General features: G+C 38.1%; 2 protein-coding genes and 1 long non-coding RNA gene across 7 annotated transcripts in view; 1 reads left to right on the top strand and 2 right to left on the bottom strand.

Moving 5' to 3' along the window:
• The window catches only part of Xrn1 (5'-3' exoribonuclease 1), a 105,652-nt gene extending 95,377 nt beyond the window's left edge, over nucleotides 1-10,275 (bottom strand). For all 4 annotated transcript variants that reach the window (XM_085827909.1, XM_085827911.1, XM_085827910.1 and 1 more), the window contains exons 1-2: nucleotides 10,110-10,275; nucleotides 79-311 (exon numbers count right to left, since the gene is read on the bottom strand). In XM_085827909.1, coding sequence (XP_085684035.1) covers nucleotides 79-311; nucleotides 10,110-10,184 — 308 coding nt within the window. In that variant the 5' untranslated portion in view covers nucleotides 10,185-10,275. The remainder of the gene's footprint in view (nucleotides 1-78; nucleotides 312-10,109) is intronic.
• Nucleotides 10,276-10,330: 55 nt separating this feature from the next.
• Nucleotides 10,331-21,537, top strand: LOC147002125 (uncharacterized). Its single transcript, XR_015044471.1, has 3 exons — nucleotides 10,331-10,425; nucleotides 18,504-18,742; nucleotides 20,186-21,537. It is a non-coding gene; the product is annotated as an uncharacterized LOC147002125 (long non-coding RNA).
• The window catches only part of Atr (ATR checkpoint kinase), a 92,362-nt gene continuing 78,613 nt past the window's right edge, over nucleotides 13,411-27,159 (bottom strand). For both annotated transcript variants that reach the window (XM_085827907.1, XM_085827908.1), the window contains exons 39-47: nucleotides 26,824-26,958; nucleotides 25,095-25,295; nucleotides 23,216-23,359; nucleotides 21,497-21,647; nucleotides 19,363-19,519; nucleotides 19,109-19,262; nucleotides 17,793-17,944; nucleotides 14,407-14,512; nucleotides 13,411-13,606 (exon numbers count right to left, since the gene is read on the bottom strand). In XM_085827907.1, coding sequence (XP_085684033.1) covers nucleotides 13,433-13,606; nucleotides 14,407-14,512; nucleotides 17,793-17,944; nucleotides 19,109-19,262; nucleotides 19,363-19,519; nucleotides 21,497-21,647; nucleotides 23,216-23,359; nucleotides 25,095-25,295; nucleotides 26,824-26,958 — 1,374 coding nt within the window. In that variant the 3' untranslated portion in view covers nucleotides 13,411-13,432. The remainder of the gene's footprint in view (nucleotides 13,607-14,406; nucleotides 14,513-17,792; nucleotides 17,945-19,108; nucleotides 19,263-19,362; nucleotides 19,520-21,496; nucleotides 21,648-23,215; nucleotides 23,360-25,094; nucleotides 25,296-26,823; nucleotides 26,959-27,159) is intronic.

Here is a 27,159-nt window from a genome sequence, read left to right as displayed (position 1 = left end):
TTACTTTTGAGGGTTTAAATAGAAAACAAGTATGAACAGAAGATGCTCTGTATTTTGTCGACTACTGAAATGACTTACCTAAAACGCCTCCCACGTTGCTGGTTCATTTTTGCTCGAGGAGCCACACCGTCAACAGCCATAAAGAACACTTTCCTGGGTTTAATAATTCGAAACAACACCTCCAAGTAGTGAAAAATGTCAGTAAAGATTTTGTCATCTGAAATTCTGAAGTGCACATCATCATCATTAGGATGGGAACACTGATGTATAATCCCATTCATATCCAGGTACAAGTTATCAAATTCTGGAATCTAAAATGCAAAAACAATATGTTCCAGATTATTAATTATCGTAACTACTTTCTTGCCTAAGAAAGGTGATTCTTCCATGGTTCAAAACAAAAACCAAGCCAAAGCAAACCAAATTAAACCAGGATGTAATGTCTTCGATTATGTAAAAACTCCAGGAGTCCTCTTTCAGAGAGCCAAGTTTGGATTCTGGCACTTAGATGAGGCCATGTACAGCTACCTGCATCTCCAGCCCTCAGGAGCCAATGCCCTCTTCTGCCCCCCTCGGCCATCACATGCATTTGTACAATTGTGCAGACACATAAACACACATATAAGATAAAAAACAAACCTTAATAAAACTTCAATAATCACCGTTGAATAAAGCAGGTAAAGGAAAGCAAATAGGAACGGCTAGTAACACAGAGACAAAGTATATAGCTATGTGACATAGCGGTGGCCTCAACAGAGAAAATAATGTAGTTATTCCGAGTAAGGAAAATACCACGTGACGCGCTTAGTTACTATGGTACTCACATATTAGTGTCCTCCTTTTGCTACGTGGCTTTTCAAAGGCTCAATTGCCTCTATAAATGGGAAATAATGCCCATTTACATCAAAAGGCTTAATAAAAGAGTATTAAAAGTTTTTACAAGAGATTTAATTTTACATTTGGTTGACTCAAACAGAGCCATTTACTTGGTTACAGTAGTTTTTTAAAAGCTTAGATTATCAAGCTGGGCAGTGGTGGTGCATGCTTTAGATCCCTCACTCGGGAGGCAGAGGCAGGTGGATCTTTGAATTTGATAACATCGGAAAGTCAGACCCTTGATGTCACTGTGGGGCTTGGTAGTGTTGGGACTCAGGAGAAGCCTCACAAATCACATGAACACTGATCTCAGTGAGACAGGTCAGACAGGGATAGTTTATTAAGCATTCCTCCCAGGGTTGATCGATCAGGGCTGCAGGCCAGACTTGGGGGCTGACTGTGATGCTCAGTTAGAATCCTAGTGATCTTTTAAGCCTGAGATCCACAAATACTTGGGCCAAATTATTTCATCAAATCAGGATTTATGGATAAGGGATTTCCTCAGGAGCATGTCTTTGTTGTACATTTATCTTGCTCCCATTGGTTGGGGTATTCAACAGTGGCAGGGGACTTGTCTTGCCTAACATTCATGTTTAATTTGTCACTCTGGATGTCAGTTCCTAGGGAGCTTAACCTTTACTTGACCCTTACTCAGAATGGAACTCTTAATCTAAATAGATGCAGGTGTCTCTCTTATGTTGGGGTCCATCATAGAGGCAGCTTATAAAAGCAAAACCCATAAAAGCTTATACAGAGGTGCAGGAAGCACTGCCTGGTGACTGGTTCAGGTCCAATACAAGCTTACTGTGGCTAAGTATACAAAGCAGTTGTAACTTATTCTACTGTGATAGGTTCCCCAGAGCACAGGTGATAACAGAATATACAATCAACTTGGGCATGAGAAAGTTTCTTAGTAACAGCAGTAACAACATATGAAAAGTTTCCTTATAATATTAGTAACAGCTACCTCGGCCTTAACAGTAGGGGTAGGTGAGTGTATGTGCAATTATCTTTTAAAGAAGATCTTTATAACTCTGGTTTTCATTTATTTTGTTTTAAGCAAGTAATGGGAACACTATTGACACAAATTACAAGAACACAAAACTAGCCAGTTCTATTGTATAAAAAAAGAATTTTTGACTGTCTCCTTTATATTTTAATTAGAGAAAATTAGCTTGAATTTAATTAGTAAACACGTGCAGGTAACAATATATTTTCTTGTCATTGAAAAGTGACATGCCTTGTAAGATGTGAGGATGGCAAGTTTTTTTCAGTTGCTGTCTTATTTTTTAAATATTTTTTTATTACATATTTTCCTCAATTACATTTCTAATGCTATCCCAAAAGTCCCTCCTACCCTCCCCTGACTCCTCTACCCACCCATTCCCACTTTTTGGTCCTGGCGTTCCCCTGTACTGGGGCATGTAAAGTTTGCGTGTCCAATGGGCCTCTCTTTCCAGTGATGGCCGACTAGGCCATCTTTTGATACATATGCAGCTAGAGTCAAGAGCTCCGGGGTACTGGTTAGTTCATAATGTTGTTGCACCTATAGGGTTGCAGATTCCTTTAGCTCCTTGGGTACTTTCTCTAGCTCCTCCATTGGGGGCCCTGTGATCCATCCAATAGCTGACTGTGAGCATCCACTTCTGTGTTTGCTAGGCCCCGGCATAGTCTCATAAGAGACAGCTATATCTGGGTCCTTTCAGCAAAATCTTGCTAGTGTATGCAATGGTGTCATCGTTTGGAGGCTAATTATGGGATGGATCCCTGGATATGGCAGTCTCTAGATGGTCCAGAGAATGGCAAGTTTTGCCGGGCGTGGTGGCGCACGCCTTTAATCCCAGCACTTGGGAGGCAGAGGCAGGCGGATTTCTGAGTTCGAGGCCAGCCTGGTCTACAGAGTGAGTTCCAGGACAGCCAGGACTACACAGAGAAACCCTGTCTCGAAAAACCAAAAAAAGAAAAAAAAAAAAAAAAAGAGAATGGCAAGTTTTAAATCCTTAAACTCTGCCAAACATTTATCTGAAACCGCTACTTTAGAGCATTAACTAAGCACCTAGATAAGCTTCCAGGACCGCCTCTGACGTAACAAGCACTTCAGGAGAATACAAGTTACACTTACATCTGGCACTCAGTGTAGTTGGAAGAAAAACACAACATGATTGGAGAAGAAGAAAGCCCATGAACGTGGCAGAAAGCAGAGAACATCTGACAGAAATGTCATAGAGGACAGGAGACTCTGACAGAAAGCAGTGGAGGAGAAATTTATCCGACAGAGCATCAGTTCTTTGTGACTGGCAGAACCAGAGAGATTCTGGAAACTCCAAAGTGGGGGTCTCCAGCCAAGAACAAGGGGTGCTGCAGGAGCCTCTGAGACAGCAAAACACTGTAAGTTACCCCAAAAGACAGTTTTAGTTACATAGAGAGACTTTTGCTATATTAAAAAAGAAGAAGAAGAAGAAGAAGAAGAAGAAGAAGAAGAAGAAGAAGAAGAAGAAGAAGAAGAAGAAGAAAAGAAAGAGAGAGAGAGAGAGAGAGAGAGAGGGAGGGAGGGAAGCTCTATTTTCGATCCTTTACGTGCAAGGGTAGGTAGGACTTGAACGAATAGAAAGTTACTTGAAAAAGCCACCCCAGTGCAGTACTTATTGCAACTTGACCACCAGAGTAAAGCTCTAATTTTAATTGTAATCTTTATATATTGTCTCTCAAAAAAAAAGATTAAAAAATAGCTGTACCATAAGAAAAAAATTAGCTATGATAATATAAAAAGCTTAATAGACAAGAGACAGAGAAGTAAGAAAACAGGAAATGCTTAATTGTGAACCCATGGCACCTAATGAAATTGAGGATCAAGATAGACAGCCCACTGACCATGAGTAAGAAGCCTGGCTCTCTGATGTGGAGCTGGGCATTGAATTCCAGTGCCTACATTTTAGTTTATGTGTGGATTCATGAGAAGAGACAAGAACAGGTGACTTAAGAGAGCAGAGAGAGGAGGCATTTTGAGGAAGAATATTTTGATGATCTAGGGCAAGGAAAGCCTCAAATCATAAACAAATAAATACTAAAATGGCTATGTGAGGATGTATTGTTTCAAATCTCTATTAGGCTTATAGGATGACTGAGTAGGGTACTCCATGCCCATAGTCCTAATATTTGGGAGACAGGCAGAAGGTCTGTGGTTCTAGTAGAGAAAGAGAATGTATAAAATATTTCACACAGGAAGACCAACAAGAAAAGTCGTTTCAGATACAGCTCTCTTACTTCAGTGGCTCTGTAACAATCTGACTATGTATTTGTGGCTCAATTTTCTCAGGCTTCAGTTACAAAGACCAAGTAGAAACACTATGGGGCTACTTAGAGTGAGGCTGGTGGTAAAACCCAGTAATTCCAATATTTAGGAGTTGGAGACAGGATTAAGAGTTTAAGGTCATCCTTTGGTATATAGCAATTTCAAGGCCAGTCTGTGTTACATGATATCCTATCTCAAAAACTGCAAAATACTATGATTGCTATGTTGAATGAGTGAGCACAAGAAAGATTTAAAAATTTTAGTTCATAATAAATATTTAACAAAATTCAGCTATCATTTTTAAGATTTAAAATTAATTCAAAATGTGCAAGTGCCCATGGAAGCCCGAAGAGGACATCAGGCCATCTGGAACTGGAGTTACAGGTGGTTGTGAGCCTCCTGAGGGTCAGGGTACTGGGAATTGAATGCCAGTCTTCTGCAAGAGCAGCAAGCATTTTACTACAGAGTCCTCTAGTCTCAATGGTTTAGCTATTTTATAGCATTGTACTAGGTCAAAGAGCTGTACAGCTCTAAGAATTTATGATGCTAGTTTTATGATTTTTGTAAAGAAGACAGGTCAAGAATATGTGTTTACCTTCTTTCCTTTCTGAACATCCATCTTATGGGCAGCCACAATTTTCTACTAAGGAGTAAACAGCCTTGTACTAGTGGATTTTGAGAAAGAAAGACTTTCTGCACATTAGACAACAGCTATCCCAGGGCTTCATGCATATTAGTCAAGTGCTGTGCCACGGAACTACAACCTGACCACAACTGTGATCTCCTCCCTTCTTAGGGTGGTAATACTGCCTCTAAAACCACACCAGAAGCTCATCTACAATGAAATGGGGTGTAACTGTCAGCAGAATAGGCCACCAGTGTGGCCTCTGTCAGCAGTGTAGCCTGAAGAGTTCTCAGAATCTTGAGGACATCTGGGTCCTTGCTGTCCACAACAGAAGAGAATTCCCTGATGAGTGAGACTGAACCAGAGTTAAAATAATTTATCAGTCAGAAAGACAAAAGGTACTTGAAGTAAGTCAAGTGTGGGTACTGTGAGAAGAATGTCTGCAGAGCAGCAGATGTGACTGGAGGCTTGCTGGAGGTTGGTCTGGTGCTACTTTGGATTCAAACACTAAATACTAGCCAACAAGCATTTTCTCATGTACACCAAATGATGTTGTGTAAACTTTGCTCGTTTCATTCTCTAACTGGTGAAATAAAAGTGGCCGACAGTCAATTACTGGGGAGAAAAGAGGCAGGTGGGGCTTCAGTTCTCCAGCTGCAGTCATAGGTGAAGGGGGGCGGGGGGTGGAGGGGGAGGGAGGGAGGGAGGGAGGGAGAGAGAGAGAGAGAGAGAGAGAGAGAGAGAGAGAGAGAGAGGAGAGAGAGGGAGAGAGAGGGAGAGAGAGGGAGAGAGGGGAGAGAGGGAGAGAGAGAGAGAGAGAGAGAGAGAGAGAGAGAGAGAGAGAGAGAGAGAGAAGAGGAGAGGAGAGGAGAGAGGAGAGAGAGAGGAGAGAGAACACACACAGAGAAGACAGAGAGGACAAGGGGTCTCCATTAGACGGAATGGACCAAAAGCATGCAGCCAAGAGAAGTGCCCCCTAAGGACAGACTGATAGACCAAGTTAGCCTGGGTGAGACTCAAACAGTAAGTAACTTGGGGAACACACTGAGAAATAGCCAGTCTAGTGTAGAAAAATATTTTAGGGATTGTGGTGGCTATTCCTGGCTGTCAACTTGACTACATCTGGAATGAGCTACAATCTAGAAATGGAGGGCACACCTGTGACCCAGATCTTGAGACTGGAAGACACAGGTTTCTGACTTAGATCTTGATATGGAGATCTTGAGGCACAGTGGCCATGAAAAGCTTAGGTCCAGGCAAGGTAGTATAGGCCTTTAATTCCAGGAGACTGAGGCAAGCAGGTTACTAAATTCAAGGTCAGCCTGGAACAAAGCAAATTCCAGATCTAGGCGTGGGTACACACCTTTAATCTGGGCCACACCTTCTGCTGGAGGCCTACATAAGGACACTTGAAGAAGGAAGATTCACTCTGCCAGCACATCTGTTGGAACCTACTTCTACAGAAGACCAGCTTAAACAACTAGCCTCACAACTGGGTCACAAGGAGGCTAGACTTGAAGAATAGTTCATTAGCCATTTTTAACAGTCCCGATAGTGATGCTTCTTAGAAAGGGAAGTCCAGCTTTTATATAGGACTTCGGGGCTTTTGAGATCCTGCTTGTAGCTTAGTGCTAGAGACTTGGAGACATCTATACAGTGCAAGGCTGTAGGCGTTTGCTGAGGCAGTCTCTCAGCTGTGTTCTCTTCACTGAGCCCCTTCCCGCGCTCTTACTGCTTTGTTCTTGTTCATACTTCCTGCCTCTTGTCTCCTGTCTGAATGATCTTTTGATCCTAGTCAAAACCTAGATAATTTGGCCTATAAAATGGCTCATGCCTGACAATCCAAGTTAGATTCACGGAAGCCACAGTAGAAGGGAAAACCTCACTCCTGAGCATTGTCCTCTAGCCTTTACAATATGCACCCTGACAGGCTCCCACATCCCACACATGCATCATTCATAATAAACACGTACTAATAAAAACTTGTTTTGCCCCCAGCAGTTTTGGGACATTAAACTCTGCACCTTTATGTTGTGCAAGTGCTGTATCTGAGCCATAATCCCAGCCTCTGCCTCTCTCTCCCCTTTTTCTGTGGTGCTGAGGAATTAAACCTTAGAATGTCATGTAGGTTGGGCAAGTGTTCTACCACTGAGCTAGCTATATCCCCAATGCTGTTCTGAAAGGTTTTACTGTAAAATAGTCTGAGTTACTCAAACTGTTCTTGAACTCATTTTGCAACCCTGCCTCTTGAGTAGCTGGAATGTCACATCTAGGTCTTGGGGTGGGGGTGACTCATATGATATGACATTCAAGTCTTTGCTTTGTTATATTTTGGGGTTGGGGGCAAGGTTTCTCTGTGTAACCCAGACTAGTCCAGGCTAGCCTCTAACTCAGAGATCCATATGCCACCACTGCCTGGCTCAGTCTTTGCTTTTTTGAGATAAAGTCTTACTTTGTAGTTTATGCTAGCTTTGAAATGGCTGTCTTCCTGCCTTAGCTGCCCTAGTGCTAAGATTACACATGTGTCTCACCACAGCTGGCTGAGGGAAGTAAACAAAAGCTTGTATTCAGGGCTGGAGATATGGCTCCATGGTTAAGATTAAGAGCACTTGCTATTCTTGCAGAGGACCTAAGTTTGGTTCGCAGTATCAACATGGTGATTCACAATCATCTGTGACTCTAGTCCACAGGATCCACGACTCTCTTCTGACCGCTAGGGGCACCAGGCACGGAGGTGATGCACAGACATATATACACGTTCATACACATAAAAATGAAAGAAGCTGAAATAAGTAAGTAAACAAACAAATGTATGTCACTTGGCCTCAATACTTTTTTGTTGTTTTTTGTTTCTATATGAACTGAAATTTCTTAAGCTTTAGAATGAGTGGGCTCAGAAAAGCCTTAACTTCACAAGTCTCTTTCTTTTGCAGTTTGTCGACAATGTTTTAAAACATGGTAGTGTATTTTTAAAGATCCCTTGACTCTAATTCTTCCTTTCATCAGGATCAGTTTCTTCTGTTTCCAGTACGCCTTCCATGATAACATTCATTTTATCCTCAGCCATTTCTCCTTGGGGCCTACTGTGCCGCGCAGCGATGCTCTGGCAGGTCGGCTTTGAATGGATAGGTGGGGTACTGCTTTTTCTTCTTCACTCAGTCAGTTCTAAAAAATAAAATAAAATAAAGCCCTCCTCCCCCAGTTTTAGGTACTGTTATCTAATTGGCTAGTCCTTATTGAAACCTACAGGGTATTCTGGAGTTCTGTTCACAAGTTTATCAGCTAGTTCTTCTTTTCCTCTCAAACTGTCTAGAGTCTCTTGGTAGTTTGCCCTCATCTAGGAGTATTTTGACTCAGTAACATGGGGCTCCTGAATCACATGAAGTCTATCTATTTTCATTCAGTGATTCAAAGGATGAATAACTGTGCTGATACCATTCTCACTCTCGTTCTAAAACATATTGCTCCCCATCATCTCCCGCCGGGTGTGCTTCTGTTCACCCTGGCAACCACACAGGAAACTAAATGTTCTTCACTTAGTTTTTTTGTCTGTTTTTTGAGGCAGGGTCTCTCAGGGAACCTGAAGCTCATTGATCAGCTGGACGAGTTGGCCTGAGAGCCCTCAGGCTTCACCTGTCCCTGCTCTCTAGTGCTGGTTACAGGTGCTCTATGCTGCTCCCGGCTTTTAATGTGGGTGCTTGGGTTCTTCCCTCCTAGTGTTCCTTTTTTGGTCTTCTGTTAAATAAAATATTTGTGAAAGGCCTAATTTTGATACATCGAGTTTCTTGTTTTGCCAGGTCTGTATACCATGGCTGTCAGTTTATCTACCTACCTCTGCCTGCTCAGTGCTGGGATTGAAGGTGTAGGACACCTTGCCCCGCTGACACACCAACAAGTTTTAAAGTTTACTTCCATGTAATTTTAAAGCAATCCTTACTTTCAATTTTTCAATCTACTGTAAAACTTTCACAAAATCTATCTTGCTTCCCATGTCATGATGTTGCTTTAAAAGACTGTTTTGTTTTTACAATGAAATTCCCCAGGATGGTGAGCCCAAGATACTGTTACCAAATAAATGTCTGTGACTAAAGAGCATTGAATAAAAATGTTATTGAACACATTAGAGGCTAGAAAATATTTATTGATTAAAGATCCTGAAAAAGAAAAACAATGCCTCCATTTTCACTTTTCTCCCTGAAAATAAATACCATCGAAATTTAAGTCAACCAAATTCACACCATCTAATCTTAACTAAAATAAGGGGAAGACAAGTCAGCATTTTCGAAGTTTTTATAAGGTTTCTTTTATATGCTAGCTTTCATTAGAAGTTAATATCAAAAGAATCCTTTCCAGAGGCTGGGTTCTATCTTTAACCTTATACGTACCTTAAAACAAAACAAAACAAAACAAACCCCCCACAGAATTGACAACTTCCAGTATTAATACAGTGCTACTTATCACAAATAATTTATTAAGTATACAAATTTGAAAAAACGAGTTTTTTTTTTTCTGTAAACCAAAGTCATTAAATGTGACATACTACATTATCATTCAAAGTCTAGTTTACCTATTAGAACATTTGGTTTCTTTCCTCCGTCATTCAAACATGCAGATATATTCTAGTATATAAATATACAAATACACACTTTTAGAACTCAAAAAAAAAAAAAAAGCCGCTGCTGTGGGGTCATTATACACTAAGTGTTAGTAATAATGTTTTGACATCTTTCTGCCATACTAAAGCCTTTAAGCACCATTCCCCGTCCCTCATCCCTGCGCTCCATCTAAACGTTTTGTTCGTTTAGACAATAGGGGGGTCGGTCCTGTCTGGGGGCTAACGGGAGCATGAAAAAGTATCACAAACCCAAGACACTAGCTAGCTACAGCAACCGGTCCAGGCATTGAGGTTAAATGCAGCTCTTCACAGCTGGAGTGCTCCGCGATTCCACCCCGGGGACGTTAGTGCTTGTATACCGTCTGTTGCTTTGCTTGGGATGAGGGACCCGAGAAGTCGTCCCACACAGCGAAGCGCCAGGTCCGGTTCCCAGGAGGACAGAGAGGGCTCCTTAAAAGCCTTCCCACCAAGGACTCCTTTGCAAGTCCTGGAGTGCTTTCCCAGGGGGAGCTCAGACCTGCCGCAAGCCACTCTGTTCTGACCTGCCTCTACCCGGTGCGGCTCACCCGGGGGCCGCCAAGCCTCCGTTCCCCTTCTCTTCCCCCCGTTCGGCCGCTGACCTGCACCGCGGGCAGCTGGAAGGCCGGGGTCCCACAGCGCAGAGAGGCCCGCTTTCTGCGCCGCGGCCTGAGCTCACCCACCTGATGCTCCTTCACCACTTCGCTGAGGCAGGGGTACCGCTCCGAGATCCATCGGTAAAACTTGGGGACTCCCATTTTGACCGTCGACACTAATTCCAGTCGGTGCAGAAACGAAACCAAACGCCCCGCCCGGGCCTCCGCCGCCGCCTCCGGCCGTCGCTCGGAGGATGACAACACAAGGTCCGCCAGACCATAGAGCAAACCGTGGGCCTAGAGGGGCAGGACGACGCGGGTGGGCGGTGGGTCCTGTCTATCCCGCTGCCTCGCTCTTCCAAACTCGTTGGTGACAGCGCAAGAGGTGTGATCTGCGCATTAGGTGAGCTCAGGTTTAAAATGCCAGTTGATTGAGGTGTGGACTTGCGGATGGCATGAGAACATTTAAGAGACAGTTGGTTAGCTTTATGTTAACTTGAAACATGGCAGAGTCGTTGGAAAGAGAAACCTCAACTGAGAAAAATGCTGCTTCCAGATTGTCCTGTGGGAATATTTTGATTACTGATCAATGCGGGAGGGCCCATCTGAATGTGTGCTGCCACCCCTGGGCCGGTGGTCTTTCGGTATGTGAAAAAGGCTGAGAGAACTAGCCAGAAAGCAACATTCCTTCAGAGCTTCTAAAGTTCCTGCCTCAAGTTACTTTGATGATGGGCTGTGATGTGGAAGTGTTAAGCCAAGTAAACTCTTTCCTTCCTAAGTTGCTTTTGGTCATGGTGTTTATAACAGTAATAGAAACCCTAGTAAGAAAGGTATTGGACACTTGCTTTTTGTACTGTGGGCTTGTCCCTCTTGGGATCGTTAAATTTACTGTTTTTCAATACGGACTTGAAAAAGTCTGGTTAGCTTGTGAGAGGAGTAATTCTGAGTAATGTAAACCTACAGAAGAGTTTTAATTTTCTATTATTTTAAAGAGTTTTATAGTTTTCCTCTTTATATCTTTTATTATTTTATTTACATTCCAATTCCCCCCCTCCTGACTCCCCCTCCCGGAGTTCTTCACGCCCCCCTCCCAACTCTGAGAGGGTGTTCCCCATCCGCCTCCACCTCACATTTCGGCTTAGGTCATCCCCATTGAGTCCTAGTAGCCTCTCACATCCCAGATCTATGGGACTTTCTAGAGGTTCCTCCACTGCTGCATGTTAATTTTCCTGGCCCTCTGGGCATCCCTCCTTTCCATACCTGATCCCGCCCCTTCTTTTCCCCTTCCCCCCACCTCTCCAACCCAATTTCCTCCCTCTGTCTCCCATGATTATTATTCCCCTTCGAAGTGGGTTTCAGGTATCCACACTTGGGCCTTCCTTGTTGTTAAAGTCTGTGAGTTGTATTGTGGGAAAGAGTATTTTCCCACCATTTCAAGACTCTGGGTTACTCCCCTCATCCACAATTTTTGATACCGTTTCAAAACAAAGAAACCAACAAAATTCAAAAAACCTGTTGTGGTCACTTAGGAGGCATAGGAGGATCAGAAGTTAAAGGCCATCCTCAGGTACATTGTAAGTTCAGGGAGATCCTAGTTGATATGAAAGCCCATCTCAACCCCAAAACTCATAAACCTGTGTGGCATCAAAGTTTGAATCTCAGCACTTGAAGGATGGAGGCTGGAAGATCAGGAGTTCAAGGGCATCCTCACTTACCTAAGTTCCAGATGCATTTGCCCTACATGAGAACTGTCTCAACCAAACAGGACAAAAGCCACTATAAACATTTCTGTTCTGGTTTTTATTATCATGGGACTTTCCTTACAATAATTACTTCAGAAGTTACTGGATTCTTTCCTTTGGCACTGCTTGTCTTCCATGATTAGCGCTTGGACAACATTCATCTTTAGTCAAGAGAACCTTCCATATATATATATATATATAAAATTATGTGTGTGTGTGTGTGTGTATATATATATATATATACACATATACATATATATATATAGAATGGATATATAAAATGTAATATATATGTATACATTTTTTTCATCAGTGAAGAAGTTATATATCTTTTGTAGGAAAATGGATGCAAGTGGAGATCATATTAAGTAAATTAACTTAGTCTCAGAAAGATAACATTTTCTTTCATATATGGTTCCTAGATTTTATATAGCTACTTAAAATCATATATGTATATGTGAGATGATAGCAGAGACAACACTAAAGTGTTGAAGGAAACAAAAGAGACTGAGGCAGGGGAACACAGGAATTGTGGAAGGAATTTGTTAAAAGTATATTATGTATTTGTTTGAAATGATCCTTATGTAATCTAGTACCATGTACAACCAAAATACATCAATGCTAATTAATTAATTAAACATGTTTATATGAATAAGATGCCAAAATCAAATTGAAATGGATAAAAAGCACACACATGCACGCCCCCAACACACAGAGTATGTAAAAAAAGATTTTCTAATTATCCTGTCCTTAACTGTTTACATCAAATCTGAGTAGGAAATTGTATGTTCAGTTTTCACATTTATGTCTTCTGACTTATTACAGTGTACCTCATTATACTTTTACTTATAGGAGAAAATAAGACAGAGTCTTATGGAGAAAAAATTCAGCAGTTTCCCATTTGACTATAATAAATGTATTACTTTACAATTCTTTTCTTTTATCTATTAGAAAATATGCAGAAAACATCTAAACACATTAAAAACTTTAGATTTAAAAAATCATACACAATTTTAAATATTGGTGTTTTCTGCAACTACTGTACTGGGTGTTATGGCACATCAGCAGTGTGGTGTTTTAAATGTACAGAATGGTGGGGTTAGGATGTGGCTCAATGGTAGGACATATGCAGAGCATGGTTCAGTCTTCAGTATCACTAATAATTACACAGTTGATTTAGTTTCACATGCATATTTCTTGAGTTTCTATTCTTTGATCACATTTTCACACATACTAGAGCTTTATGAAGTGAATTTAATGATAACCTATCACTTTTGACAGGGTAGAAGAGGCAGTCCAATACCTGCCCACAACATGAATTCAATATAACTCCATTGCTATTCAAATGAAACCTTATGCTAACACTTTGAAAAGGAAATTGATATAAAGTATAAAATGAAATTAAGTTGGCTGGTTCTTTGCAATTATATTATTTTTTGATCATGAGAATACATGTATTATTTCTCTAGTTGGACTAAACAATATGTATGAAGAAAGCAGTGTTTAATAATTGAATTCATCATTTTAAATACTATTAAAAATCACAGAGAAATACTAGTTTCTTTGAGAATGTAAATAAATGTATGCTGTACTTTAGAATTAAAGGCAAACCACTGATTAATAACATGGATTTCAGATTACTAATATATTCTTTGAAATAATTTTATTTTACATATATGGGGTCCAACCAAGGTACATCTGACAGAGTAAGTTTTCATCAGTAGCTTCTTGTATGAGGTAATGTACATGTCCTTCAATAGATAATGGCAGCCCTGTTACTCTATTTCGGGTTTTGATCACACCTTGTAGTCGTTGTTCAATGTCAAGAACATGGGTCTTGGCCTAAAAAAGATACAGAAAGTCATTAAGGCTACAGACCCAATACAATTTGGAGTTTCAACTTTTCTCACTTAATGTTAGCAGTGTTTGACTAAACAATATCCCATTGTAGCAATGAAACAAATCCAATTAACTTGAGATCTCACTTTGATGTGTACAATGGCTGAACATGTACTAGCTGGACATGTTTCTGAAATATAAAAACCACTAGGTAACTCTGCACATCATAATCCCAGCAAAGTAATAAATCAAAACATTTGTTTTGAGGGCAAGAGGTGTAGTTCAGCAGTAAATTGCCTGTTTAGTAGGCAGGAGGCCCTGGGTTCTATTCCCTTCCACTATCAAACAGAATAAAGCAAACAGAAAGCAACCTATTTTGAAATGTTAGTTCTTAAATAGTTTAGGGAAGATTCTAACAATGGTGGCTAGTAAGTTTACATTAGTGCATGCAAATGGAATTTTAAGTAACTACTTGGGATTCTTTACATCTCAAGAAAAAGCATATCAGAATGCAAAATTGAGAATGATGTTACTAGAAAAATAATTTCGGATTGTGGGATGAAGTCTGGGGTTGTTAACATTAATTATATACTTAGCATATGCAAGGCCTTGGGTTGAGTTTCAAGCAGGAAAAAAAGTTGCGGAAGAAAAGGAATCTTCAGTGTATGTTGGTCAACTCAGGTTTTAACCAATTTTAGATTTCAGGGTAATCACTTATTTTGGTCACTGATAGTATCTGGAATCAGTTCTCGCTTACACAGAGAGACACTATTCGTTCATGCCAGGCTGCAGCTCTTACTAACCTTCTCATTGACAACTTCCCCAGTTTCATTCAGTGGTGCTTTGGAGTGGCCTTTCACTGGTTTACTCCACTCCACGAGAGGATCATGTAGAAAAGTCTTTAAGACACTAAAATTGAAACATAGGATATAGTAATGATACATTCATTCCTTTTGCAGAAGTACTTAAATCAATACTTAAAAGTAGAATAAGGGAAGAATAGGAAGATAAAGTATTATTATAAGATATAGGACTATACTACATTTTCAGATAAATTATATGAAATTATTTTGGGGGTAGATGGGCAAGGTAAGGGAAAAAAGTAGAGAGGTAATGTTGAAGGGACTCAGATGTTTTGGGGAGAGTAAGATGAATTCTGTGTAACCTCTAAAGATATATACTGTCAACTGTTAAATGAGTATTAACTTATTCTCTACCATGTTCGAGGAATATACAATACCTTCAGTTACCATACAGATTAATCTCACATCTTTCTATGCTCTAGACATCAACTCTAACTGCCTTGGGAAACTTGTTTGGATATATTACAAACATCTCAAATTATCTTCAAAACAAAATTCATTGTCTTTTTTGAGCTATTTTTTCTATATTCCTAAATTAGTAACAAACATAATTTTTACTCTTGCCCTGAACAAAAAATACACTATCATCCTTAACGGGTGTTCATCTGCTATCCAGTTTTACATACAAAACCAGTTCAGAGTCCCCTTACTCACCCATCTCTGCTACCACTACTCTATTCAGGTTCTTAACCACTGAACTATCGCTCTATCTTCAGGAAAGTAACTTTAAAGTTAAGACTTGTACATTTAAAACTACAAAACATTGTCTCAAGAAATTAATGAATATTTAATTAAGTAGAAAAACATTTATAGTTCAGAAAACAATGTTGTTAAGATGGTACTACACTACAAATATAACTACAAATTTATGGTCATTCCTATCAAAATCCAAGTCGGCTTCCTGCGGTAATTGGTGGTTTTAAAATTCACAAGGAAATGTGAGGGATTCAGGCAAGTCGAAAAATCTTGATTAAAAAAAGTAATTAGAATGCTCTTCCTGATTTTGAAAATTTTTATAAAGATAGTCATCAAGACAGTGGTTGGGTAGTTGGCATATTAATATATAACTTATTAGAAGTACTGAAAACCAACTGACCATCTCAATAAAAAGCACAATTAAATGTTGGAAAAAGTCTTATCGGCAAAGGATGGCCAAGTGTGGTGACATATTCCTCAGCACTTAGGGAGGCAGAGGATCTCTGCAAGTTCAAGACTAGCCTGGTCTACATGGTGAGTTCCAGTTCAGTCAGGGCTACGTAGTAACTAGCTAGCACCTTGTCTGAAACAGTTGTCTAGACAAGTGAGTTTGTATAGGAAAAAGAATGAAAGTAAACTCCTATTTCACATCATACCAAAAAAAAACCCATAAAGCAGATCAAAGACAAAAAGGAGCTAAGTCTATAAATGATTAGAAAAAAAAAAAAAACCACAGAAAGCCTCACAAATCTGGATAAGACAGCTTTTTTTTTATTATTATTAATTTACACATGACATAAAAAATAACCAGAATGAAATGTAAATAAATTATGACTTTATCAAAATTAAAGACTTTGGCTAGAGATATAGACAGGTGGTAGTGTGTGCTTAAGTGTATATTTAATACGCTGAAGGCCCTAAGTTCAACTTCCAGAACCAAAACAAACTCTTATGACTGAAAGGGGATTGTCAAGGTGGGAGAAAAGAGGGGCTGGCAAGATGGTCCAGTGGATAAGAGCACTGGTTGTTCTTCTAGAGGATAAAACCCAGTACTATCATGGCAGTTCATAATTGTCCCTGACTCTAGTTTTAAGGGATCAAACACCCTTTTCTGGCCTTCAAAGGTACCAAGGCACACATGTGGTGCACAGACATACATTTAGTCAAACACCCATGAACATAAATTTTTTTTTAATTAAAGAAATGAGAAAATATTTGTTGATCAATGTGTCAGAAGGTTCTTGTATTCATATTAAAAATTAATAGAATTTGCTGGGCAGTGGTGGCACATGCCTTTAATCCCAAGACTTGGGAGGCAGAGGCAGGCGGATTTCTGAATTCGAGGCCAGCCTGTTCTAGAGTGAGTTCCAGGACAGCCAGGGCTACACAGAGAAACCCTGTCTTGAAAAAACCAAAACAACAACAACAACAACAACAAAAACAAACAAAGAAAAAAATTCTTACAATTCAAGGATAAAAGACAACCCAACCCAGTCAAAAAACAGGCAAAGAAGGCATGTATGCAAAGTAGCATAAACATATACTTCCAGCTACTAGAGATGCTGGGTCAGGAGGATAGATTGAGTCCTGGCTTTAAGGGCAAGCCAGATAATACAGTAAGACACACCCACACCAAATTAATATGCTAATGATTTGAATAGACATTTATGCAAAGAAGATATACAAATGCTAATAAGGGAACAAAAAAGCCAATGGTCAATATTCCTGGTCATTAGGAAAAGGCAAATCAAAACCACAATCAAATATTACTTCATATCTCATAGGATGGTGAAAATAATAACATTTTCAGTGTTGGTGAAGACATGGAGGAATGGAAACTCATACACATTACTATTGGAATTATAGTTTTATAACTGCTTTTGAAAACAATTTGAAGGCTATTCAAAGTATCATGACTCAAAAGTTCCACTCATAGGCATAAACAAAAGAACTGAAAATATTTATCCATATAGAAGTTGTACATAAAGTTCACAACATATTATCCATAATAGGTCAAAGGTGGAATTACTATAAATGTCTACTACCTGATAGTTGAGTAAATAAAACACTACTTGGTAACTGAAATGAGTGAAGTACTTACATATGATGAACTTTGAAACCACTATGCTACATGAAAGAAGATAGACACAAAAGGTCATATGATCAAACTGACATTAAATGTCCACTATAGGAAATCCAGAGATAGGGAGTGGATTAGTGGAAGTGGAAAGGAGGAAGGAATTGAGAATTGGTAATACCCACAGAAGAGCTCTGTGTTAGGTGCTGAACATATCTTAAAATTAGAGAATGTAATGAATGAGTAATTATGGCGCTATACTGAAACTCTCAGAAAAACTTTTTTCTGGGGTGGGAGGTGAGAGATCTCACTATGTAGCACTGACTGGACCAGAACTCAGTATGTAGACCAGGATGGCCTAGAACTTACATGATTCTTTTGCTTCCGTCTTGAGTGCTGGGATGACAAACATGGACCATCATGCCAAGCCTTATGTTACTATTTCTAAAAATATACTTTAACAGAGTGGTTTCTATGTAAAGAAAATGCATTAATAGGCCAGTATTTACATTCGAGGCCACAAGTAGATTATTTACAAAGTATATATAATTACCTCATTAAAGGTTCTCTCTGATCCCTCATCAGCCTCAGTGTAACTTCACATGCTCTTCGAAATAGACCCTCTGTTCCCATAGGACCCATTCCATTAACCATATTATGAGTCAGACGAAATGGTACAATTTCTGGAACTTCAAAAGTTTCTCCCTTAAAAAAAAAGAGTTTTATTATATGGTAATAATAAGCTTACAAAACCTTTGCTCAGAGTTTGGAACTTCATGTTTGGATTCTTAGGAAAGAGAAAAATATCCTTCAAATATTTATGTAATTACACAGAAGCATCTGTTGAAAAGAGCCATATAATGCTGCCTTTGCTTTTGGGCAATATGAAACCATGGCTTAATCAAGATCAAGTGAAAGAGCTGGAGAGATGGCTCAGTGGTTAAGAGTACTGACTGCTCTTCCTAAGATCCTGAGTTCAAATTCCACAACCACATGGTAGCTCACAACCATCCTTAATGAGATCTGATGCCCTCTTCTGGTGTGTCTGAAGACACCTACAGTGTACTTATTTATAATAAATAAATCTTAAACAAAAGATCAAGTGAATGGACTCACTCTGTCCAGTTTAGTATACTGAATATTGTTATAGCACATTCAATATTCACTCTCAATAACATAATGTTCAACTATTCTCATGTCTATTGTCCTAAATTCTCCTTTTGTATGGTTTGATCTATACCATTTATCTTTGATTTCTTTTCAGCTGAATCTACAGACTTTTTCATCTTCCTGTGATAGCTGATAGCAACCCAAAGATGATAGGTCACCGAAATCGAAATTACCTTCTAATCTTCCTCCAGAATTGTAAAAGGAGAAAATTTTTGATGTTCTTAAAGATGGATCCATTAGCCTTAATTTACTCTCAAGGACCCACTCTGGTACTATTTGTTGTAGCTGTTATTTAGTTGCTAGGACTTGAAATCAGGACCTAGAACATCCAGGGTAAGTACTCTACTACTGAACAGTCTACTCCTAGATTGACTTTTGCTTTAACCTAGATCAGACTTAAATATACTGTCAAATTTAGAAATGTTAAACAACTCCAATTTCATGGAAGTAAGTCTCTGTAAAATGAACTGATCTGCCCATTTCACATAGCTAGTAACTAACTCACGATTCAAGTTCATACCTTCCATGTATCATTTTTCTAACGTCTCTGTATCCTAAATACCTTTTCTGAGGAATCCACTGATAAAAACCAGTCAAGACACTCTGTGTTATGCAACTATGACTAAAATGTATAGCTAGGGAGAACAGTTGTTGGGGAAAGAAAACTCAAAGTAATATATCCAATAAGTCATGTCATACCTTATTAAAAAGACAGTTGAAATCTACATGTACACATTCACCAGTGAAAGAATCAAAAAGAATGTTTTCACCATGACGGTCTCCAAGCCCCAGGATGTAGCCAACCATTGACATGACTGCAGTAGAGCGGCAGTATGCAGATCTGCTACTGTACCTAAAGAAGTACAATGCTTGTCAAATACTCTGTGCCAGGATAAGTACAAAAAGAATTTAGAAAGAAACATCAAACTATAACAATATTCTTGTTAACTTGCCATGATGTAGGATCAGGGAATGTTCTCAGAAACCACTCATGAAAAACAGGAGGGTGCCTGGGTAGGAGTAATTCTTGGAATACTTTGAGTTTTTCAGATAAAGCTGCTGACTTTGGTAGCATACACTGGCGAAGCTCCTTTCCTGTCATATACACTCCTACAAAGCAGAATGATTTTAATTGTTTGTACAGCCAAATGAGAAAAGAAGCAAGAATAATTTTGTTAAAATATTAAAGTATTAACTTTTGCTACAACTGAAAAGCAAGAATGAAAAAATACCAATTATGCATATTAATGGTTATAACTTGACAGTATAACAAGAATAAACCCTATTATTTTTCTTTAATACTTTTAATAAGTACAGCCTCTGTCATGGTTTGAATATGCTTGGCCAGGGAGTGGCATTACTTGAAGGTGTGGCCTGTTGGAACAGGTGTGTCACTGTGGGCATGGGCTTTATAAGACCCTTGTCCTAGCTGCCTGGAAGTCAGTATTCTGCTAGCCGACTTCAGATGATGTAGAACTCTCAGCATCTACTGCACCATGCCTGCCTGGACATTGCCATGCTGCCACCTGGATAATAGACTGAACCTCTGAACCTGAAAGCCAGCCCCCAATTAAATGGTGTTTTCTCTAAGACTTGGCATGGTTACAGTGTTCACAGCAGTAAAACCCCAAGACAAGCCTCTTATTGTTGAGTTTGACGCCATCCTAGTCTACATAGTAAGAGCTTTTGTATCAAAAACATACAAACAAAACCAGCAACAAAAAATAGTTATGTAACAACATAGACATTTGATCAGTTATTTTTTCTTTTATACAGTTACTTTCTCTTCACAATGAACAGTTATCTTATTGTGATGGCTACTCTTGGTTGTCAACTTGACCACATCTGCAATGAACTACAATCCATAAATGGAGGGTACACCTGTGACCAAGATCTTGAGGCTGGAAGACACAGGCTTTTGATCTTTGGATCTTGACACGTGATGTCACATGCATTTGATCCAGATCTTGAAGCACAGTGGCTATGGAAAGCTTAGGCCTAGGTAAGGTAGCACATGCCTTAATCCCAGGAGACAGAGCCAAGCAGATCTCTGAGTTCAACGCCAGCCTGGGACAGAGGATGTTCCAAGTAAAGAACAGCTTAGGTCCAGGTGTGGTGGTACACACCTTTAATCTCGGCCATACCATCTGCTGGAGGCCTACATAAGGACAATGGAAATAGGAAGTTTTGTTTTTCGTCTGCTTGCACTTTCTTGCCAGCACATCTGTTGGAACATACTTCTTCAGGACTCCAGCTTATACAGAAGACAAGCTGAATCTCCTAGCCTCACAGGACTGAGCAACTACTAGACTCTTGGACTTCCCATTCACAGCTGCCTATTGGGTTGGTTGGACTGGAAATTCCCTTAATATATACATTCCCTAAGTTCTGTGACTTTAGAGAATCCTGACTAATTCATGAAAAAGGATTTGATACTACAAATGACCTGTTTCTTACCATACTTTTGCCTTAATTTTTTCTTTTTAAAAATTTGGGACATGATATCATTTGCAGCCATGGCTGACACTGAACTCATGTTCCCCCTGTCTTGGACTTCCTGAGTGCTGGGATCACAGGCAAGCATCACCACTGTTAACTACCTTTGTCTATTACTATTACAACCTGTTTATAATAATTGCCTATGACGTTTGCTTGTTTGTAATATTCTATTTCCTCAGTCTTGCATTATTCATTCCAATTTTACTACAATAAAGACCTTTTCCTACTTACTTTTTTTGAATGGATTTGATTATATAAGTATGAAGGTACCTTTTATTTTATTTCATGGGTTATAATTAATTATGATCAACATCATTTTTCTAAAGTTATCCAAAGCTAGGACAGCTTTCTAATTTTCTGACAGAAAACTAACTTTTGTTATTCATAGAATATTTGCTTCTTTGCTATAGACCGATGAAGTAATTTCATAATTGCTAACAAATATTTCAGAAAAGTAAATGTTAAGATTTTTTTTCTGGTAAGCTACCTCAAAAGTTTTTTGCACCGAAAATTATTATATACATATTTTACATCATGTAGATAACAATCTCACAGTATATATTTCTATCATAAGAATAAATATAATACCCTTTTCTTTATATATTTTGGTCAGAATAGGTCTCAAGCCAGCAGTATTGTTCACCCATTCAATAATCCCACATTCATCATTCAGTGGAATAACTGCATATGTTCGTATATGAAGTTCTCTTCGACGTGATTCTGCATCTTTTCTTAAGCTCTATGGAAAACAAAGACAGAAATAAAATAAAATAGGATTCAGATTCCTATTATGTCAAATGTATCTAAATATTGTTCATTTCCTAGTAAAAGTGCTGATGGCAGCCTGTAATGCATAGTTCTGAAAGTTAGAGGAAGAAGCTATGGGATCGTAGCTATCCTACTTCTAACCCTTAAGATGCCTCGGAATAGCTTCTCTTTAGTTCTCTACTATGCATGTAACAGAATACTACATTTGAAAAAGCAGTATTTATAGCCATATAAACAACAAAACACTATTGTTTTCTTTTCTACAGCATTAGAGATAATGATTAACAATAAGTACTGAAGCACAGAGACTATAATGTTTAATTTTATCTAAGAATTGTTATTTTACTTTCCTCTTGGACAACATCATAAGGAATCATATTATCTACCCCCAAATCCCCAATCCTGTAATGCATGTTAAGTCTGTGTATAAATATATATAATTAACCTTTTATTCTGAGACTGGGTCTTGCTTGCCAAACTTACTAATAAAAAATGAATTCCATTAGTCTACAATCCTTTCTCAAGTCATTTTCAGCTTATATATCATGACATATTTGACTGACTGACTCTCTCTCTCCCTCCCCTTCCTTTCTTCTTTCCATCCGTCCTTCCTTCCTTAAAACAGAGATCTGTGACTTCTGCACAGAAAAATGAATTTTTCCCTAAAGATGATTCTTTGAAGCCTACCTATGCTTGAAGCCTTCCCGATCCAGTCCCCTAAATGGAGCTATCACTACCACCCCTAGCTAATAATAGGCCTGAATTACACTTCCCCTATTTCTTTGAGTCAGATAGCAAGCACTTATTAGCAGGATGAAAAAAAATGCTAGTGATTACTTTTAAACAGTGAAATCATGAAAACGGAACCTAATTTTTTCTAGCTTTGAAACAGAAACTCTGAGGTCTAGATAAGTAGAGTGTTTTATACAAAACTATTAAGCAGAAAATATTTTCCTTCATTAATGTCTTATATCCCCTATAAACAAAATAATAACTGTTGAACATTAACTGAAGTAGACAATTTAAATCCATGAATATATCAAAAAATCTGATAAGAGGGACTTGAACAAATATTGGTATACTCATTCAAACTATCAGGTGGAGGAAACTCAAGCATTCAGAATTGGTAAGTAGATAAACAATGTGAATATACTCAATGGCACTGAAATATATACTTAATTTAAATGATAGTATATACATTTTATCACAAAAATGAGAAAATTAAAACATACTTCCATTTCAATAGAAATATAACTGCTTATTAAGAAGTCTACATTACTATGACAATTATTTTCCTAATTCTTTAGTAAAAGCAATGAGGTTGGACAGACGGTATAGCAGGTCAGAGCACTTGCTGCTCTTCTTGAGGACCCAGATTTGGTTCTCAGGTAGCTGACAGTCATCTACCTTCAGCTTCAGGGAGTCTCATGCCTCTGGACTTAGCAGGCACCTGTACTCATGTGAACAGAGATGCAGTCACACATGTACACATATTAAACAGGATATAAGTAAATCTTTAAAAAGTGAACTGTTTCCAACCTTGTTAATCAAAGAGTTGAATTCCATTAGTCTACAGTCTTTTCTCAAGTCATCTTTTGGTTTACACATCATGATGTAGAACTTTCCATCTGAGCCCTTTAAAGAGATTTTCTTTGGTTTCTGAAGAGAAGAAAGAATTTCTACCTAAAAAATAATGAGTGTTATATATTTAAGACAAGGCTGAAATTCTTTGTTAAATTTGAATATTATATTGTTATACATCATCCTGATAAGAAAGATTAAGTGGGAGTATGTATTAAATTTGTATTTTATCTTAGTTATCTAGAAGCTAAAAAGTAAGGCTATCTGTGACTAGGGACATACTTTCTTAAACATTAGGAATATATATGAAGTAAAAAAAAATTAAGAAAACCCTGATTTTATCAGTAAAACATGTACTTACATATGCATATTCAGGTAGTCCTTTCAAAGCAGTCACAAAATTTTGCATAATAAAAATGTTTATCATAATGTTGGAAGAGTATTATCAAAATACATCATATAAATGTATAAAATTTTCAAAGAATAAGTTTATCAATTGAAATTACTTTGTTTTTGAAAATAAGAAGTTCTCCAAATGAAGCCTACCTCATGGTGTAAATAAGCTAAAAATTCCTGCTTAAGTTAAAACATGATTGTATAATGTACAATGTAAGTGGTTCTAAAAATAGTTTTTTGTTTTTTTGTTTTTTTGTTTTTTTTGGTTTTTCGAGACAGGGTTTCTCTTTATAGCTCTGGCTGTCCTGGAACTCACTTTGTAGACCAGGCTGGCCTCGAACTCAGAAATCCGCCTGCCTCTGCCTCCCGAGTGCTGGGAATAAAGGCGTGCGCCACCACGCCCGGCTAAAAATAGTTTTAAAATGTCCTAAGCCATAGAAATTTTGGAATAAATATGGAGTCTTTAACAGCTTTTCCCTAGGACTATTTCCTTAAAATAAGCATACATTTACAGCCATGTTTTATGGGTAGGGTAGGCATGTGGGATAGAAGAAAAGGGGTTGCCTGGCAGGTAAAAGGCCACAGGCTCATTCCCAGCAGTGCCTTTAAAAAAGAGGGATGAGGCCGAGGAAATGTTCAGTCAGTGGAGCACTTGCTGCACAAGTGTGAGGAACTGAGTTTAGAGTGTGCCTGTAACACAGTGCTTTATAATGAGGCAGAAGGCAGAAGCAGGACAACTGTGGAAGCGAATGGCTAGCTAGCCTGAAACTCTGTCTGAAACCAAGAAGAAGGTGAGGACAGACACTCGAGGTTCTTCTCTGACCGCCTGTGGGCTGTGGCACACACACATATTAACTCATGCACACATACAGAATAAAAAGTTATCTGACTCTTATTTCCTCATAAGAAACAAAACATATTTTATTCCTTTTGCTCTCCATTTTTCCAAGACAAAAGAAAATATAGGAAAATACAATTATGGAAAAAAAATAGTCATAGTGAAATAAAGAGCGTGAGAAAAAAAATCAAAATTTTAGGCTTGTTATAATTTCTTTTTTTTTAATTTTATTTTATATGTTTTTTTTTTTTAAGATTTATTTATTTATTTATTTAATGTAAGTACACTGTAGCTGTCTGAAGACAGCTACCGGAAGAGGGCATCAGATCTCATTACAGGTGGTTGTGAGCCACCATGTGGTTGCTGGGATTTGAACTTCCGACCTTTGGAAGAGCAGTCGGCTGCTCTTACCCACTGAGCCATCTCACCAGCCCTTGTTATAATTTCTTATTACTTAACTTTGTACTATATTATAAGATGGTTGTGCTTCTCTACATTTCTAGGGTTTTCTTTTTTAATAAACTCACTTAAAAGTTTAGCTTAATTTGAAGGTGTAAATTTAACTACATTTAAAAATTATAGTTATATAAAACAGAAGTTTACCACATCATCGAAGCCTGCAAGATAGGCCCAGTGCCCAGGGAAGGGGTCATGATTCGCATGGGCACCCAGAATTGACGGAAGAGTAGGGATCATGACTGACTGCAGGGGAATGAGGATCTCACTGAAGGTCGGGTCTTCTACAAGCCTTTTAAGCATTTTAAAGTGAGTGCTCATGCTTAATGTGGAATTGCTTCCATCAACCTGAAAAACAAACAGTATATTTCAATTTTTCTGACTTTACCTTGAATTATAGAATTTTAATCACAGTAAATATTTTACTTTTATAATCTCAATTGCTCAGCAATGTGAAATGTCCTAAGTATTTTTAATCATCTCATTTAAGCCTCTTTTACCTTATAAATAACATTCCTCTATCACAGGAATATTTAATGACCAGAGGAGATAGTAGAAACCAGAGATCTATTATCAGACATAAGAAAATCTGTAAATAATTTTTTACCAAATCTCATTAACAACAAAATGATACTGAATTTCTTAATGTACAGATGAATGCTATGTGTGTTTGATTATGGGATATTCTGATACATTATCATCAGTTACAATAGCCAATATAAGTAAGAATACCTTTAAAATGAGAAAAAAATTGAATTCCTAAGTGTAGTTTCTGATAAAGACCTAAGGTTTCAGATAAAGGAGTAGGCACTTGAACATGCAAACACTTATATCGAATAAGTAAGTGTGTCAAGTTCAACAGAGGTAAAGTAAAATTAATGGAAATAATTAAAGATTATGCTTTTAAAAGGAAAGGGAAAAAATAGGGTCACCTGTATCTTTTTACCCAGAAATGGTTACTGGATTTTGATTGTCGAGTGAACTAGCTGTTTACCTGATAAAGAACCTTTCCCTTTAAAAATCACCCCACACACTTTTATCTCTCCTACATCCAGCTTTCCCCTCTAGTCCTTACATAGAACAGTGGTTTCCTCCTTTATCACCGTCCTACTTCACTTAGAAGCATATTGAAAATAGTAATTGCCACTCCAGGTGATAGCCATTGCTTACTTCCTACAAATGTACCAGCAATTCTAGACAGATTTCTACTACTCATCTTTGTTCCTTTACCACAATGCCTGTGCCCTGAAATATACCCTGAAAAAATGAAAACCAAGGGCTCGTGTATAAAGTTCTTGTCTACTATGGATAAAGCCTTGGGTTTGATATCTAACACTATAAAAAGGCAACTAATTAACAAAAAGCCCTCCATTCACCTTCCTATCATGTAGGTAGATTAACATACAAGTTTTCAAAGCTTAAGGATATGACAATATAATTAGAGACTCCTTTAATGCATTTTAAATATATTTTGTATTTATAATATTTTATATAGTTGATTTTTTATTTAGAACAATTGATAACTATTAAAATAGAGGACATGTGAAAGAGGGACATATGTTACATATTAAAAAAACACAGGTTTATTAAGGTAAATCATACAGGGGGTAGAGTTATAGCTCAGTGGTAAAGCCCTTGTTTAGCAAGATCAGGTTTCTAATTCAATCTCTAGCATATCAAGAAAAGGGATCAGGGGGAGAAAAGATACAGATATATATAGTTAAAATATAGCATTATATATATATATATATGTGTATGTATGTATGTATTGATGTACTTAAAAACTTTAATGAAACATATAAACCCAAATCATAGATAAGCTTCTATGTAACACTATTTCACACTGGCTGATAAGCACTAAGATCTGTAATGGTACCGATTTGTTGCATAATTCTAGTAGCTTGTCTGTTAAACGTGTTGCATCTCCAACAAACTTTTCTAAAGACTTTTTCATATGGATGGCTTTGGTAAGAATTTCCTTGCATCTGTTCACACGCATGGGATAAGAAGACTGTCAATCAAAAAAAAGAGAGAATAAATACAATTATATATGAAATCTGAATGGTAAGAATCAACTTAAAAGAATATTTATGATGTGATTTTATAATGATAAGCATCCAGGAAATTAATTTGATAGCACCATTTTAATCCTACAGCTTGTGACTACTTTTGAAGAAACAATCCAATATTTTGAGATGTAGCACAACAGAAA

The sequence above is a fragment of the Mus caroli genome, unplaced genomic scaffold (assembly GCF_978045245.1).
Source record: "Mus caroli unplaced genomic scaffold, Mus_caroli_1 scaffold_11, whole genome shotgun sequence".
NCBI lineage: Eukaryota > Metazoa > Chordata > Mammalia > Rodentia > Muridae > Mus > Mus caroli.
The sequence above is the reverse complement of the archived record's forward strand: the minus strand, read 5'-3'. Positions and strand labels throughout refer to the sequence as shown.